This window comes from Muntiacus reevesi, chromosome 9 (assembly GCF_963930625.1).
Source record: "Muntiacus reevesi chromosome 9, mMunRee1.1, whole genome shotgun sequence".
NCBI lineage: Eukaryota > Metazoa > Chordata > Mammalia > Artiodactyla > Cervidae > Muntiacus > Muntiacus reevesi.
In genome coordinates this window covers 43,250,650-43,269,158 of record NC_089257.1, presented here as the reverse complement: position 1 = coordinate 43,269,158, position 18,509 = coordinate 43,250,650, and the positions used below count along the sequence as shown (strand labels likewise).

Sequence of the window (18,509 nt, the reverse complement as noted above, 5' to 3'; positions counted from 1 at the left end):
CAGAATGCTGTACAGTAGATCCTAGAAATTATCCATCTTGTGTGACTGACACTTTACAGTCATTGAACAGCAACTCCTTAACAATTTTCTAAGAGCTTAGATCTCGTGTTAAATATTCTTACCACCATAAAAGAGCCCATGTGATTGATAGCAGAGGATTAAATAGTAGAATCAAATAGAATGTTTAGAGAAAATAAATAGCAATCTAGAATTGTAAATTCAGAACACTATCTGTAATGTTAAAGTATTTAAAGATTTAAGAAAAAATAAATATTATGTAAAATGATTTGTGATTCCTTAATTGACTTATTCTTTTTTATATGAATTCATTTACCTGACTGCACCAGGTCTTAGCTATGGCATGTGGGATCCTCCCCGCGGCATGAGAGCTCTTTGTTGCAAACACGGCTTCTCTCTAGTGTGGTGCATGGACTCCAGGGCACACACGCTCAGTAGTGGCCGTACTGGGCTTAGTTGCCCCATGGCATGTGGGATCTCAGTTCCCTGGCCAGGCATAGAACCCTTATACTCTGCATTGGAAGGCGGATTCTTAACCACTGGACTACCAGGAAAGTTCCTAATCAAGTTATTCCTTATCAAAGCAAAGCAAAGTTACTAATGTTTTAAGTGGATTACCGTTTCTTCTCCCACTTCTGGTGCTGCTGTGCCCTCTTTGGTTTTGGACCCCGTACCTCTTTTGTGAAGCGGAAGCTGAGGAGACTCCAGTTCTCAACATGGTAGACAAAAGGCCCAAGGAAGATGTCAAGACTGAGAACCTCAATCATATTAATTTGAAGGTGGTGGGGCAGAATGGTCCTGTGGTGCAGTTTAAGATTCAGAGGCATACAATGAAGGAGAGTTATACGGCTCAAAACAGCCTTGAGTTAAAACTCCCCTCCGGGTCCTCCCCACCATTCTATGCAAAACAAAGAACTCTCTCTCCTGAAGAAAAAATGGACCTTAAGGTAGATTACACCCTGCTCCCAGCCAGTCCCAGCCTCTGGCGGATCTCCAGAATTCCTTGCTCCAGCCATTTAAGAGATAACTAATCAGAACAATCTTGGAGAACGGTCCCCTTAAGACAGTTGATTTCCACATATATGCCTATATATACTTACTCTTTTCCTGAGTTAATGCAACAGCTCACTAATCTGACTGCTGCCCCTTCTCGTTTCATTAAAGGTTATCTGTTCCTGTAAAGTGCCGGTCTCTTTCTTTTCCTGAACTTCAGTTCAGTTCAGTCGCTCAGTCGTGTCGGACTCTTTGCGACCCCACGAATCGCAGCACGCCAGGCCTCCCTGTCCCTCACTAACTCCCGGAGTTTACTCAAACTCATGCCTATCGAGTCAGTGATGCCATCCAGCCATCTCATCCTCTGTCGTCCCCTTCTCCTCCTGCCCCTAGTCCCTCCCAGCATCAGGGTCTTTTCCAATGAGTCAACTCTTCGCTTGAGATGGCCAAAGTACTGGAGTTTCAGCTTCAGCATCAGTCCTTCCAATGAACACCCAGGACTGATCTCCTTTAGGATGGACTGGTTGGATCTCCTTGCAGTCCAAGGGACTCTCAAGAGTCTTCTCCAACACCACAGTTCAAAAGTATCAATTTTTTGGCGCTCAGCTCACTTAGCCTTCTCTAACTCCCTTACCCTACCTACATCCCGTAGTAAACTAATAAAAGCCTATTGTGAATGACAAGATTTATCAATGGGGCAAATCAGATTCCAGTTTGATGGGTAGCTAATCAATGAAACAGACACACCTGCACAGTCGGAGATGGAAGATGAAGATACAATTGACATATTCCAGCAGCAAGAAGAAAGTGTATACTAAAAAGGGAACCTGCTACTTTACTACAAAATTCTATTCCTACAGACCAAAAGACATTGTCAGTTAAAAAACCACAATTTTTTTCCATCACATCCTGACCACTGCAGTATAGTTTCTGTATTCTTTTGCTTCCCTCATACCCATTCCTTTATTGTACTTGAAGTAACTGGTGTACGTGCACAAGAATATTGCATTTTTTTAAACTAAATGGTCAATGATATGTTTTGCTCAACATCAAATGGATATGGGATAGGGAAAAATACTGATTCTGTGAAAATACCCCCTTTTCTCCTTTAGTGGCATGCTCATCAGCTCTTATCTATGTACTCCAGTAAGTTATTTTGCTCTCATTGTTTAACAAAAAAAAGAACAACATAAAAAATTCTTGCATACCTTGTTTGATTGGAGAATTTTAATGTTTTTTGTTTATCACTCTAAAACCAAAAACAATTTTATAACTTTTTGTACATAACTGTTACATGTAGAGCAATCTGTCTTTAAGTAGGGATAAATTACTCTAAAAGAAATGAATCCTGCATAGTTTTCCCTATGAGTCAAGCATCTTGTTGTTTAAATATACTTGTTTAAAATGAAAAAAAAAATAAAAGTAGATTCCTATTCATTCTTAACATGCATTTCTAGTCACAAAGAAAATTAATTGATAACAATTTGGATCAGTGCTTATATGCTGGGAGATTATTACAAATATTCTATTATTTAATTACTACAATAGGCCTATAAGCTAAGTCTTAGTACTTTTATTTCTTATGAAAAACTGAATCAATTTAATTTTAATAAGGGCTAGTAAGTATGATAAAATTTTATGTTATTTCAAAGCCCAAGCTCTTAATTGTCCACAGTGGTCCCCCACTAAGGCCTGTGACCTATGAGAGCACCCTAGCTGTTGTTTTAGCCATTATGATGACTGGCTCTTGCTTCATTAAAGTCTTTCCCTCCTACTCCACATCTTAAGGAAGCTGGCTTCTACCTTTCCTTGGAGAGTATTCTATTGAAAGAGCACCTGTGCTGGAGAAACATTGTCCTAGGCCTAATCATCCTGTCTTCTGCACTGTTAGACATGAAATGTTGGATGTACCTCGTAAGTTTATGTATTCCTTTAATGACCTGATAGGAATTTGTTCTTTATATGATATTTTTGAAGATTTACTGGGATAAAGATACTCTATGTACATATGTATATTTATACACATAATTCTATGTATGTGTACATGCATGCATGTGCGTATGGGTATGTATATATATACCATTCCCAGATTATATGCTTTGTCATTTCACTGGGACAAGGTACTACCCTTCTATAATTTGATGTAGACTCTGTATAGTAGTCTGCTCTAATTTATAACATATACTTCTCCAAGAAAAGCTTGCTCCTTTGCTAGCCTAGGTCAATTTCTCATCATGAATTTGAAACTAGTTACAAAGAAAAAGAACAGAAAAGAAAAGTACATGGTATGGCATATACTGTAGATTGTGTGTGTGTGTGTGTGTCCTCAGTCCTGTCTGGCTCTTTTTGACCCCATGGACTGTAGCCCACCATGCTCCTCTGTCCATGTAAATTTTTAAGCAAGAATACTGGATTGAGTTGCCATTTCCTCCTCCAGGGGATCTTCCTGACCCAGGAATCGAGTGAGCATTCCATCTTTAGGTCAATCCAAAGGGTGGATTCTTTACCACTGTGTCAACTGGGAAGCCCTATACTGTGTTTTACCATAAGAGAAAGACCTGAAAATAGAAAGGCTATCCTTAATAAGAACAGCTGTCCCTAGACATGGCTTCCTCTGCTAGACAGGTTTCATTCAGAAACTCATACTTTTATACTTTTCTGACCCATTTCCAGTAAAGGGTCTTAAAAATGGTCCCATATAGAACAGCCTCAGTATAAAAGAGTTCTGTAAAACAAGATGAGAACTGTTGAAAAATGAGACTGGATAGGTCCATTATTGTTCATCTGAAGGTCACAAATATGTACACAGGACATTGACACAGCTTATACTTTTCAGTAATCACAGAGCAAATCTTTATTAAATTATGCAGGACACTTAAATAGTTGTTTTACACTGACATTTAGTTTTACACAATGATCTTAAAAGTTAAGGCACAGTTTTAAACCCTAGTTTGTATTTAAGTAAAAGAAACTCAGAATTTTTTCATCATTACACACCTTGTAAAAGTCAAGAGAGGATTAGAACTCCAACACTCTGAACATAAAATTGTTATTCTATGTACAGATATTGCTTGTGCTTTCCTTTCCATGACCTTTTGATAAACTGAGTGTGTCCTGGGCAACAGACATTCACTTAAATAGTTGATGGTAGTGGGTGGGGAGTGATTGTAGATTGTCCTGGATATCATAGATGGTGGCAGACAGGCTTTGCCATGTTTCTTTATGTTGGTGATCAAAAAAGAAATATATCGAGGATTATGAGGGCAAAGATGTTATACCATTACTGTTTTGTCTTTAGAAGGGATTAGAGGTCTCTCTTTGAGAATACAAAAGAGAGTCAATGGGTAAATAAGCATGTCTGCTAAATCAAAGCAGATTCACTCTGCATCCCAAAGATGAGCACAAGTTCTAAAGTAGAGATGGGAGACTGGAAGGAAGAGATGGTGTGAATGGCGCAGATGGGCTCAGGTATAGAAGATGAAATGCAAGGCAAGGGTCATTATCAGAAGTGGGAGAGGGAACAGAAGTTTCAGGAACTTGGAGGGCACAGTGTCATGGGAGCCGGACAGTCCCAAGGATTGAAATATGGATAGGCATTCCGAGAAAAGTTGCACTTAGAGAACTTATAGATGAGTGACCCATGGTTTGTGACATTGAAAAATGAGACAGTGCCTGCTTCATAGTCTAGAAAAACACCAACATGACAGGGAGGAACAGTCATGGAAAGAGTCAAGACTCTTGAGTCAGGATGAGCAGTGGAAGAGTCTTCAAAGGCTTCATACCTAAATTTGTCCTTTAACCCTATAACCCAGTAGCCAAATTGAGGTCTGTATATGGAGTAAGCATTTTCATAATTCGTGCTTTGTTGAAAAGCAAACTTTATATTACAGGAACGTATTCTACAGTATACCCCTAGGATCCAGGCAGTCTTCTTGGATACATCTATTTCCCAGTAGTGTTTCCCTGATGAGAAATATTGGGAGCCCAAGATACCATAATTATAATTCTTAAAAGGCCATATTGGCACAGATAGTACTTGTCTCTGATCTTCTGAAAGGACAAGATTCAAATTTAGGTTGAGGGGATTCAATGTGATGTCCACTGCAGAGGAAAAAAAAACAATCAAAACATGCAATAAATACAGGTTAAGCTTATCCAGTGACATTGTGAAGAGGGAATTTGGGAATTGACTGTGAAGAACTTGTGTTGATGGACTGGGGAAAGGGGTTCAAACATTAGAGTGACATATTATATGTATGTATCAGGAAGTGAACACGTGGGGCAATGACCAAATCTAATCGAAACTGCAAACTTCTGAAATGGGGTCAGGACACAGTAATTTGAAGACCCAATAAATCTTCTTACCCCAGTGGCACTGGACACGTGTTAGCTCTGAAATGATAAGAGATTTAATGATGTTGATTGGTGCAAGTGGCTAAGCACTGATACCTACTTCTTTTCTAGGGTGAGGGCAGGGGGTAGGACCACTGTGAAACTATGAAGTGGTGAATGAGAGGATGAACCAGAAACCTGGCCATTCTCCCCTTTATATGACCACATCCTCTTCAGCAATACCCCTTCTCTGAATACCCTCCTTCTTTCTACCCCGACTTGTGCCCAAATTTAGTCCCCGGCACCACAAGAATCCCATATCCACACTCCTGCCCTGGCTTCCACACCTTTAAACATGTGCAGCATTCCACGCAGATCTGGAACCCGGAATACATTCTTCAGTGTCTTGGAAACCGTTTTTGGCTTCTTCAGTGTCCAGATCTTACTCCTAGAGATGACAAAAATGTTGACCCTACATCTCTTACATTCCATCCTTTTAATACCACTGCCTTCCTCTCCTTCTATGCACTGATGCACTTAAACCTTCCTCCCTGAGAAACCCGAGGGGAGACGTGATGGCTCTGACACTGCAGACAAAAGAAATGTGCTCATGTCTACCTGCTCACTTAGGAAGAAGACCTTCACTTAAAAAAATAAATTAAAAACCTGTCTCCTTCTAGAAATAGAATATATTAACCCTTCTTTCGATACTTCATGGAATGAATAAGAAACTAGGTGAAATACTATATAGGAAGGGCTTTTGCTACCTCTGTGTTGTGCTCCACTCTGCTTAGTTGCTCAGTCATGTCCGAATCTTTGCGACCCCGTGGACAGTAGCCCATCAGGCTCTTCTGTCCATGGGGATTCTCCAAGCAAGAATACTGGAGTGAGTATTCCTCCATGCTTTCCTCCAGAGTCTTCCCAACCCAGGTCTCCTGCATTACAGGTGGATTCTTCTACTGTCTGAATCACCAGGGAAACTCTTTGCTACCTCTAATATGGTACTGATACGGAAAAGTCATCATACACAATGGGTCTCCCAGATAGACGTTCCCAGGCAGATCAGTAGGGAGGCTACAGATCCTGACTGTGTTTTTATGGGTCTATTTTTGGAGAGCCTATAAGCCTGTGCCCTGGTTCAAAGCTATACTTCCAGGGGTGTGGCCCACAAACAACATTGGAGATTTTTAGGAGTTCTGGGAAAAAGTTAAAAACTTCTGGCAAAGAAGAAGTTACGACTACTGAACTGAAAGTGGTTAGAACTTCCTGTGTTTGTAAAAATTTGGTGCTACTAGATGGATCAGCAAACTTTAGACACAAAGACTATACTTTCCTATATAAGTTTCTAAAATATGTGACTAGGAAAAGATTAATTATTGCCACCAGGGTCAAAACCAATAACCTCAAGGCTCAGGTTTGCTTTTAGAAATCTAAAGAGAACCTTGTGGAATGACGTAGTCCCACTCTACTTAAAACAAAACTTTTTGTTTTTTTCCTCTTTAAAGCTGACCCGCCTAACTATTTTAGGGCTTGGCAAGGCCCATGTGCTAACACAAGCACCAGTGAAATAAAGAAACCAAAGAAGGACAGAGGGTGAATTAAATGAGTGAAGTCACAAGAATCTGATAGTAAAATCCTTTATCCTCTTTACCCTTACAGGCCCTAACAGTGTGAATTCCAACTACCGAATTCATTAACATAGAATTCAGCTCATTCTCAAAAGACATAGAACACTAAAATCCTCATCTATGACCACAATTTAAAATAATACTACATCAAAATTTCATTGATTGGGGAGATTTTTCATTTTGATTGACCAGATAACTCTCATGGCTACAAATCTTTCTTTATACCACATGAGCATGACTCTTAATCACCCATACGCACCATTTCATGACTCCACTCATGTCCTAGGAGGAAGAGAGAAAACACAAGTCAAGGAGAATAAATAAAACAGTAGGATTAAGGAAGAGTAGGAAAATTATAGAGAAAAACAGAGCAGTCAAAATTATTTGAAATTATTTGAAAAAAATCAATAAAATAGATAAGCCTTTAGTTAGATATCTCAAGAAAAAAATACATAGGAGGCAAATTACTAAAACAAGAACTAAAGAAGAGACAGTACTACTGAATTAACAGAAATTAAAAGATTATAAAGGCTATGAAAAATTGTATACCAACAAATTAGATAATGTAAATTAAATGGACAAATTCCTTCAAACACAGAAACTATCCACACTGATTCACAGAGAAATGAAAAAACTGAATAGACCTAAAACATGAAGAGATTGGACTAAAAATCAAAAACTTCCTCCAAAGGAAAGTCCAGTTCTAGATGGCTTCACTGGTGAATTCTGATAGTTTTAAAGACAAAATAATCCAAATACTTCACAAATTCTTCCAAAAAACAGAAGAGGAGGAAATACTTCCCAACTCATTCCATGAGGCCATGAGTCTGATACTAAAGTGAGACAAAGATATTACAAGAAAAGTAAACTACAGGCTAATATCCCTTATGAATATAGACATGAAACTTTTTCAACAAAACACTAGAAAATTTAAGCCAGCAAAATATAAAAGATTATACATCATGCATCCATGCATGCTAAGTCAATTTAGTCATGTCTGACTCTTTCCGACTCTATGGACGGTAGCCTCCCAGGCTCCTCTGTCCATGGGATTCTCCAGACAAGAATACTGGAGTAGGTTGCCATTCCTGAGATCAAACCCAGATCTATTATGTCTCCTGCATTGGCAGGCAGGCTCTTTACCACTAGTGCCACCTGGGAAGCCCCATTATACATCATAGTCAACTTGAATTTATCCCAGAAATGCCAGGTTGCTTCAACATTAGAAAAGCCATCAATATGAGTGAAAATAAGCTTGATAAATATTTCAAAGGAGCCTCTTAGTGACAGCAACAGGATTAGAACCCAAGGACACAGATGAGAAGGTAACTGACATGGGTTCAGAACCACAGGTTGGATGGCCCTCCTCACCTGCAGCAGCTCCACAGTTGACCATTCACTGCGGCGCTCCAGATCTGAGATGAGCTCCTTCAGCACCTGGCCCTGCTGAACCAGCTCAGCCTCAGCCACAGCCAAGCTATCCAGGGTCTTCTTCTCCTCTTCCTCCAATTTCTGCAGTTCTCCTTGCTCCTCACTGTCCAGGATGCTTCTAAGTTGATTAAACTTTGCTTGTATCCTTTGTCTCTCAGTCTGAGTCTGATACTGTAAGGTTGGACAAGGGTAAGAGGGAATGAATCTGTCAGTTGGATAAGGGATTAAGAGACAGAAAAATATTTTTCAGGGGCTTCTTACCAGGAAGGGAGTTAAAGTAGGCAAGCAATTTTGGGGAAAGCTCAGCTTTTTTAATTTTTGCTATTATCTTCCCTTCAGTACAAATCAATAAGGTCTCAGACAATCTTATCTGCCAACCCTGGGCCAAAATGTAAAACCCAAGTGAGGTTTGAGTTGTGGGTAGCTGTCCTATACACTCATGCCTCCCTGCACTACTACAGTCTCTAAGTTTGAACCTTGAGAAAAAGCTCAGTCTTTTGCCATTGTCTTCTATTGAAGGTGTCTTGCAGGAGGAATGAAGGACAGAAGTCTCCAGACTTCTTCACCATAGAGGGCTTCCCTGGTGGCTCAGTGACAAAGAACACGTGTGCAATGCAGGAGACTCAGGAGACTTGGGTTCAGTCCCTGGGACAGGAAAATCCTCTGTGAAGGGCATGGCAACCCATTCCAGTATTCTTGCCTGGAGAATCTCATGGACAGAGGAGCCTGGCAGGCTACAGTCCAGAGGGCTGCAAAGAGTTTGACACGTTGAAGCAACTGAGCACAACAACACAGACTCACCATAAAATCAGTCTTCATGCTGAATTCGAAAGCTCTGTGTCTGTTTGAAACATACCCACTCTCTAGCCCCTACTTCCACAGGGAAAGGACAAAGGAGAGAACTATTTGGCACCTGGACTCATTCAATGCCAGGCAACAAGAGGAAGGGGCTTCCTCATGATTAGGACAGAAGGACAAACAGTTGTGCCAACTCCAAACTCAGAAATCCATTAGGAAGAGTCTCCTCCCACCTTCCAGGAAGTTCTCTCTTCTCTGATGTCAGCTTCCAACTTCTCAGCCTTCTGTTGCTCCTTCCTCAGCCTCGTCAGAGCTGCCTGGAGCATCTCCTATAAGGGAGGAACCACATCAGCATCAAACTTTGGGCTTTTTCAGGACCTGGACAGAGAATAAACAGGGAAGAAATCATGCTGATCTCAGAAGAGACCAGTTTATGGAAACCAGTTTGAATCTGATCATTAAAATTGATGGCATGGGATGGAAGAATATCTGAGAAGGTAAGTGCATTGCTTATTCCTAAGTGGTGAAAGTCACTATCCTTGCCAATTCTCTCTCTCTTTTTTTAGCATAATTATCGATTCTCCTCTGGCAAGGAATGTCCTTTTTTCTCATTGACACTCTTTCTATGTCCAATCCACAATCTTTAACAGCACCCATTCTGCTGAGAGCTAGTCTCAGCAACTAGAGCTAATCTGGTGAAGGAATTGCCAATCAATAAAACAAAAGAGACAAAAGAAGAAATCCTCTCACTTTCAGCCAAGAGTCTATACTTTTGGCTCCTCCTTTATGTAACCAAAGAAAAACACAGAAATGTCCTTGAGACATTGGAAGCTGAACATACAGTAAGAGACATACATCGGAGATTACAGAGCTCACTACTATGGTGCCAAACAGAGCAAATGAAAACGTGAGGTTTTCCACCAAGTACTAATTTCCATCCTGGGCCCTACCTGAATTTCCTTGACTGCATCTTCCATGAGGAATGTACGGTGACCGTGGTGCTCCTGAGATCGTTCACAAAGTCGACAAATGACTTTTCTATCTTCCTTACAGAAGAGTAGGAGTTTCTCTTCATGGTGCACACAGAGACCTGTCTTCTGCCCCTCCTCTGGGCTCAACTTGACCATTCTGAATCTCTTCACTATGTTGGCCAGATGCTGATTAGGCCATAGGTTTCCAAGCGAGTACCAGGTACCACACACAGGACAGCTGCTGTCCCCTCCTAGGCTGGTATCTGTCTCCTTGTTGTCAGTGATGCAAGTCTGGCAGAAGCTGTGACCACAGCCTAGACTTAGGGGTTCTGTTAAAAGCTCCCGGCAGATGGGACAGGATAAGTCTTCCTGTAGGTTCACCACAGTATTTAAAGCCATAGCAGCTGCTCCCTGGTTTCCTCCTGTCCAAACTTCTGGAGCCTTCTTGCTTAAAGATTCTGGGATGGTTAGGCAGATTGAAGAGAGATATGTAAGACTGGCATAGATAAAAAAGATTTCAATCAGGCAGACATTAAAGACTGATTAAGACTGAAATACTGAAGAATAAGAAAGAACAAATGAAATTTAATGGCCTGGGAAAGCCACTAAGGCCTCAGGGCTTTTGCAGTTCGCTTTTCTTTCACCCTACAATGATCTTTCCCTTGATATTTGCATGACTTCCTGTTATGCTTCATCTGACTCACTCCTTAGATGGCCTCTCCTTTGAAGGGCCTTAAGTGATTAACTCATCTGCAGCACAAGCATCAATACATCACTTTGTGTGCACTCACCATCTTTTTCTTATTATCACTGCATACTATATGATACCTTTCTTGAAGTATCCTACTCCGAAAACGTAGATTAGGCACTTGTTTTTATTCACTGCTGCATCCCTAATGCCTAGCACAGGGAACATAACCTTTGATGAATACATAAAGGATCTTCTCACTTCTCCAGAGGAAATTAGACCTTTAAAAAAAAAATCAGGGGGCTTCCCGGGTGGTCTAGTGGTTAAGAATCCGCCTGCCAATTCAGGGGACAAGGGCTCGATCCCTGGTCAGGGAAGATCCCACATGCAGTGGAGCAATGAAGCCTGTGTGCTGCAACTACTGAAGCCTGTGTGCCTATAGCCCGTATGACACAAGAGAAACCACCACAATAAGAATTTCGAGCACTGCAACAAAGAACATCCCCCTCTTGCCGCAACTAAAGAAAGCCCAAGTGCAGCAATGGAGACCAAGGCACAGCCAAAAATAAATAAATAAATTGTTTTAAAAAAAAAATCAGCATTTCCTCTTTTCTTTCCATTAATTAGCTGTTCTCCTACAGGTGAGCTTTAGGACCACAGATAGGTTTCCAGTGAAGATTTATCTATGGATTGATCAATCAATTTTTCCATCTGTCTCTCCCAATATACCTTTCCATAAGGAGTCCTTCCACATACTTATACTCACTCCCCAGAGACACCAACAGACAGAGTAAACATTATAAGAGAAAAGTAATTTTATGACTAACAATTGTCTCAGTTCAGTTCAGTCACTCAGTTGGATCTGACTGTTTGTGACCCCAGGGACTGCAGCACACCAGGCCTCCCTGTCCATTACCAACTGCCGAAGTTTACTCAAACTCATGTCCATTGAGTCGATGATGCCATCGAACCATCTAATCCTCTGTCGTCCCCTTCTCCTTCCACCTTCAATCTGTCCCAGCATCAGGGTTTTTTCCAAGGAGTGAGTTCTTTGCAACAGGTGGCCAAAGTATTGGAGTTTCAACTTCAACATCAGTCCTTCCAATGAATGTTCAGGACTGATTTCCTTTAGGATGGTCAGGTTGGATCTCCTTGCAGTCCAAAGGACTCTCAAGAGTCTTCTCCAACATCACAGTTCGAAAGCATCAATTCTTTGGCACTCAGCTTTCTTTATAGTCCAACTCTCACATCCATACATGACTACCGGAAAAACCATAGCTTTAACTAGATGGACCTTTGTTGACAAAGTAATGTCTCTGCTTTTTAATATGCTATCTAGGTTGGTCATAATTTATCTTCCAAGGAGTAAGTGTCTTTTAATTTCATGGCTGCAGTCACCATCTGCAGTGATTTTGGAGCCCAAGAAAATAAAGCCTCTCACCATTTCCACTGTTTCCCCATCTATTTGTCATGAAGTGATAGAACTGGATGCCATGATCTTAATTCAGTTTTCTGAATGTTGAGCTTTAAGCCAACTTTTTCACTCTCCTCTTTTACTTTCATCAAGAGGCTCTTTAGTTCTTTTTCACTTTCTGCCATAAGTGTTGTGTCATCTGCATATCTGAGGTTATTGATATTTCTCCCTGCAATCTTGATTCCAACTTGTGCTTCATCCAACCCAGTGTTTCTCATGATGTACTTGCATATAAGTTAAATAAGCAGGGTGGCAATATACAGCCTTGATGTACTCCTTTCCCTATTTGAAGTCAGTCTGTTCCATGTCCAGTTCTAACTGTTGCTTCCTGACCTGCATACAGATTTCTTAAGACGCAGGTCAGGTGGTCTTGTATTCCCATACCTTTAAGAATTTTCCAGGGTTTGTTGTGATCCACACAGTTAAAGGCTTTGGCATAGTCAATAAAGCAGAAATAGATGTTTTTCTGGAACTCTTGATTTTTCGATGATCCAACGGATGTTGGCAATTTGATCTCTGGTTCCTCTGACTTTTCAAAATCCAACTTGAACATCTAGAAGTTCATGGTTTATATACTGTTGAAACCTAGCTTGGAGAATTCTGAGGATTACTTTACTAGTATGTGAAATGAGTGCAATTGTGGGGTAGTTTGAGCATTCTTTGGCATTGCCTTTCTTTGGGATTGGAACGAAAATTGACCTTTTCCAGTCCTGTGGCCATTGCTGAGTTTTCCAAATTTGCTGACATTTTGAGTGCAGCACTTGCACAGCATCATCTTTTAGGATTTGAAACAGTGCAATTGGAATTCCATCACCTCCATTAGCCTTGTTCGTAGTGATGCTTCCTAGGCCCATTTGACTTCACATACTAGGATGTCAGGCTTTAGGTGAGTGATCATACAGTTGTGATTATCTGGGTCATGAAGATCTTTTTTGTATAGTTCTTCCAGGTATTCTTGCCACCTCTTCTTAATATCATCTGTTTCTGTTAGGTCCATACCATTTCTGTCCTTTATCGAGCCCATCTTTGCATGAAGTGTTCCCTTGGTATCTCTAATTTTCTTGAAGAGATTTCTAGTCTTTCCCATTCTATTGTTTTCCTGTATTTCTTTGCAATGATCTCTGAGGAAGGCTTTCTTAGCTCTCCTTGCTATTCTTTGGAACTCTGCATTCAAATGGGTATATCTTTCCTTTTCTCCTTCGCCTTTTGCTTCTCTTCTTTTCATAGCTGTAACAATTGTCTAGCCAGTTAGAATTTATAAGTCACTCTAAACTATTTATTCTGCATACAAAAATCCTTGTGAAATGAGTACTCCCTTTATTCAGATGCATAAATAGAATCAAGTGACTTACAAAGATCATTCAAATCAGTAAGTTGAATTGGGGTGACTTCCCTGGTAGCTTAGATGGTAAAGCATCTGCCTACAATACGGGAGACCCAGGTTCAATCCCTGGGTCAGGAAGGATCTCCTGGAGAAGGAAATGGCAACCCACTCCAGTACTGTTGCCTGGAAAATCCCATGGACGGAGAAGCCTGGTGGTGTCGCAAAGAGTTGGACATGACTGAGCGACTTCACTCATTTCACTCATAGTGTCTTCAGGGTCCTCTTTCAGAGGCCTGGTGGGTGTGATAAACACTATCACCTAGAGGTACATATTTCTGAGATATCAAATAATTTTCCAAATAGGAAAATATCAAAAATATTGCTGCTGAATAGGTAAGATTTGAATGGAAAGCTGAATGATGAGAAGGGAATATGAATTGAGAGCAAAAAAATATTTTAGAGAGAAGGAGTCACATATGTCAATGTCCTTTTAGTGAAAGGCACGGCATCTTCGACCTGCTTTAAAATGTCAGCCTGACTGGTATGCAGAGAGCTGCTAGGCTTTCGGCATTAAAAGAGCCCAGAAGGGACCAGAAATTTTATACTTCCTATAGTATTCTTGCCTGAAAAATCCCATGGAGAAAGGAGCCTAGTGGGCTACAGTCCATGGGGTTGCAAAGAGTCGGACATGACTCAGCGACTAACACTAACACACACACACACACACACACACACACACACACACACACACACACGATGTGAAGTCTCCTTCCAAAGAGTAGAGCTTCAGTGATGGAAGTTTGTGGGACAAGTTGATGGAAACAGTGGAGAGAAGCAGAAGAGAGTGAGAGATGAGACAAAATGACAGGCTTGGGAGTTAGAGACTGTGTATATGGGGATGAAGGATTATCATCAGGCTTAAGTCTTTTCTTCCTGTAAAAAGGAAGACACTGGCATTACCTTCTTCTAGTTCTTTACTTTTGTTATTTTTGGTAAACAGAGACCTCAGCTTCCTCAAAGAAGTTGTGACTCTTATAGGGTCACCTGTAGGGTCCTGGAAGCTATGCTTCTGGTTCTTACAAAGTCATCAGACTGTTGGCACAAAACTTACTTAAACTACGTTAGTTTCATACATATACACCTGATCTTGTTCTCTTGCAAATGACCTGAAGGGAGAGATGACGTACCACAATATGGCCCCTCACTGAGAGCCCGCCAGAGGCAGCCATACTGACTTCTGGGTCTCCTCTCCTCTATGCCCCTGCTAGGCTAAGTGAACCTGTTGGTTTCTGCCCTGCTAAGATACGAGTGGGAATGGCAAACCAGACCTGAAACTAGTGCTAGTGGTCAGTCAGAGGTCCCGTCACAGAGTGGTATCATGGTGATGCCGACTCTCAGAACCTGGACTCCTTATGTACAAGGAACTGCAAAGCAAAAAATTATAAAAATAAAAATAAAGGAATATCTCAGTAGGTATTAATATCTTGGAACTTGCTATGATGGATTCTTTGTCCCCTATGCAAATACATTCACTTGCTTAAATGTGAGCTTATTTGAAAATAAGGTCTTTGCAGATGTAATCAAGTTGAGATGAGATTATACTGATACAAAGTGGGCTTTAAACACAATGACCAATATCCCTTAAGAAGAGGAGAGGGCACACAGACAGACTGGAAAGAAGGCCACGTGACAGTGGTGGCAGAGATTGGAGTAGTGCAGCCACAAGGCAAGAAACGCCTAGGATTGCTGAAAACCACCAGAAACTAGGAGAGGAACATGGAATAGAGTCCCCCTTGGAGCCTACAGAAAAGAAACAACTCTACCACCACTTTGATTTTGGACTTCTTGCCTCCTGAACTGTGAGAAAATAAATTTCAGTTCCTTGAAGAACCCAATTTGTGATACATTTTTCTTTGTGACAGTCCTAGGAAACTAACACAGTTGCAAAGGTTTGATATTGAAACAAAGATCTGAGGGATTCATAAACTATAAACTTACCCTTGCTCTAAAGAGTCGGGGAGAGGGGCGTGATGAAAGCTGCATGGAGATAAGTTTAGGTCTAGAAATTTGTCCACTTCACCAATCATCCATGAAGTGAACCTGATGAGAAGGAAAGCTGGTGGGTATAATCTAGCCAATGGTAAAGATAACTGAAAATTGTCTAAAGGCCATATGTTGTTAATTCCTGGCTGCACTGACTATGTATCAGACCAGGCTCTGATAACTGGCAAGGCCAGGGGTTTACATAATATGACATTGTCCATCCTAGCTTACAACTGAAGCTATGAGCCAACATTGGCAAGATATGTTTTCATTCTATTCAGAATCCACTCAATACTGAGAAAAACTAAGAGTCTACAGAGGAGGGAAGAGTAGAACATGCATTCTACTGTGGGGCTTTGGACCTCCTATTTAGAGTTTGGCTGCAAGGAACTGATGTCAAAGCGGATGCCACCATAATGGCTGCAAAAGGAGAAAGGTGCAGAGGAGCCAGAGCCCCCAAACATGGGCAGTGACCCAACCAAGACTCAAGAATGACCCAAGAGCTCAGAAGCCATCTTTCAGGGCCATGGAGAAGGGGATACAAGAAGTATCTACCTGATAGAACTCCCAAGTCAGATAGTTGCCATGGTGTCAAATGAATGCATCCTACACTTGAGTCTTCTCCTAATATGTGAATTTGTGATATTGTAAACTCTATGCTTCTCTGCAGATTAGATAGTAAAATTAAAGTTCTCTAGAAAGTGGAGTGCAGGGAAGGATGGCCCTAAGAACTTCTAGACAACATCCCAGACACTTCTCTGGGTTTCCTGAGTCAGGAACTACCAATGAGAAAAGCAGGCCTTTAAGTCTCTCACATCTGTAAGATTGTGCTCAACTATCTTTTCACAATGAGGCCTTTGGGACTTCCCTATCGGTCCAGTGGTTGACTCCACCTTCCAATGCAAAGGATGCAAGTTCGATCCCTGGGTGGGGAACCTAGGTCCTACATGCCACAGGGTGTGAACAAAATTTGTAAAAAATAAATCAATGAGGCTTCAAGATCACTACTTAAAATTGCAAAGATCTTTACTGGGTCTTTGCAGATCCCTCAACCCGAGTCAACATTTAAAAAATGTTCCTCCATAATATTAATCATCTTCTTATATACTACATTAGTTTTGTTTATCTCTTCCCAGCTATAATGTAAGCAACTATATGTATTTAACATTTATTGTATGTTGAATGGATATTCACTGTACTTTTAAAAGCCAGCAGCCTGCTTTAGTTCCATGAATTACATCTTAACAGCAAATGAATAAATCCATTTTCCTCCCATTTATGGCATCTTATTTTTGACTCTGAGAAGACAATTGTTATCTGGGCAGAAGTGGATCCTATTTAAGAGTAAGGCATAGATTCACAGAAAGGCAGTAACAAAGACTTCTAAAAAGTGGGCACATAGAACAGAGCGGCCATGTATCAGAATGTAAGTAAGAAATGTAAGTAAGACATCAGCCCTTGTGTGTATGTAGCACAGCTTCTTTATCCATTCTTCTATCAGTGGACATTAAGGTCCCACTCTATGGCACAGGGAACTATACTCAATATCCTATGATAAACCTAATGGAAAGGCATATAAAAAATAATATATATGTATAACTGGATCACTTTTCTGCCTAGCATAAACTAACACAACATTGTAAATCAACTACACTTCAATAAAATAAATTTTAAAATAAAAAAAATAAGATAGGATAATAACAATAAAAGAAGATATCAGTCACTGTGAAATGCGAGCTTAAGATGAGACATCCTTAGTGTCAATCAATAAGAGCAAACTTCCTGGTAAGACCACTGAGTCTTTGGGCTCCTTCTGAGCAATAATCAACTCCTTATTAATTAGTGGTCTATTGTAAATAATAAGTAATTGAGGGAGCAATTACTGCAAAGGTGTGCCTAAGTGGAAGAAGAAAGAAAAGCTCCAAGGCAGGAGAGACTACTGAAGAGAGAGTAGCAGGTCTATTCAGGAAAGGGCAAGCAGATTCCTGAGATTGGACCTCAGCGGGACATAAGATAAGTGGAAGCCACAGAGGTGGGCAGTTGTCATAACATCCAACCTTTCATCCTCAGGCAGGACAGAAGCTGAGGGGATGTCAGGAGGGCCACAGACAGCCCCTCAGTGGTGCCAGGAAGAGGGTGAAAGGATCAACTTCAACATTGCCCCTGGCCATGCTCCCAAGGCTCCATTCTGTCTGATGCTCCATACAAGAAGCTGGGGCTTCACACAGTTGGAAAACAGGGACCTCCTTCACTATAAGGAAGGTGGAGGTGAGCAGATTTTCTGTTCATCTCTTTATGAGACACATACACACACACAGAGAAAAAGATAAACACACACAGAGACAGAGAGAGGATTCTATTTCCTCTCAGGAAGGTAGACAATCAAAGCTATGGTATAGGAAAGAGATGTGGATGGACTCAGCCTGGAGAAATAAGTGCTCCTCCAGGAAGCAAGCAAAGCCCTCTGCCTCTTCCACCCTCACTTCTTTCCAGGCTGTTCTTTCTCTAGACTCAGAGCTGCCATCTGTCTGCACTCAGCAGGAAGCCTGCAAGTTGGCTTTTTTGACCTTCGGAGCAAGCCTGGGCCACAATCTAAACTCATCCAATTAAGCCTCGTACTTTCCTTCCAGTCTCCTACCCTCTGTGCCTCCACAAACCTCCCCACACACCTTCAGCTTCCAGAGAAGACGCTTGGTTTCAGTGGTGAAGAAAAGCAGGGGCCATCACGATCAGAATTCACTCACCAAACAAGGCTCAGTCTGCATGAAGCAGTTTCTTATGAGGAGCTGGCAGAGAAACGAAAGTGAAA

General features: G+C 41.1%; 1 protein-coding gene and 1 pseudogene across 10 annotated transcripts; one reads left to right on the top strand and one right to left on the bottom strand.

Annotated features, from left to right (window-relative positions):
* The first annotated feature begins 734 nt into the window (after positions 1-734).
* Positions 735-1,829, top strand: LOC136174996 (small ubiquitin-related modifier 2-like; annotated as a pseudogene).
* Positions 1,830-3,834: 2,005 nt separating this feature from the next.
* LOC136174101 (E3 ubiquitin-protein ligase TRIM34-like) lies at positions 3,835-18,509 on the bottom strand. Of its 10 annotated transcripts, none has more exons than XM_065943934.1 (10): positions 18,370-18,475; positions 15,645-15,757; positions 10,151-10,619; positions 9,434-9,529; positions 9,204-9,272; positions 8,343-8,573; positions 7,231-7,253; positions 5,691-5,791; positions 5,377-5,403; positions 3,835-5,112 (listed from the first exon to the last, which is right to left on the bottom strand). In XM_065943934.1, the coding sequence occupies exons 2-10, from the start codon at positions 15,698-15,700 to the stop codon at positions 4,541-4,543; spliced, it is 1,644 nt and encodes a 547-aa protein (XP_065800006.1). In that variant the 5' UTR covers positions 15,701-15,757; positions 18,370-18,475; the 3' UTR covers positions 3,835-4,540. The 10 variants fall into 10 exon arrangements, with proteins under 10 accessions (XP_065800006.1, XP_065800009.1, XP_065800010.1 ...); XM_065943937.1 differs by having other exon boundaries at positions 10,151-10,629; positions 15,656-15,757; positions 18,370-18,474; XM_065943938.1 differs by lacking the exon at positions 15,645-15,757 and having other exon boundaries at positions 10,151-10,629; positions 18,445-18,490.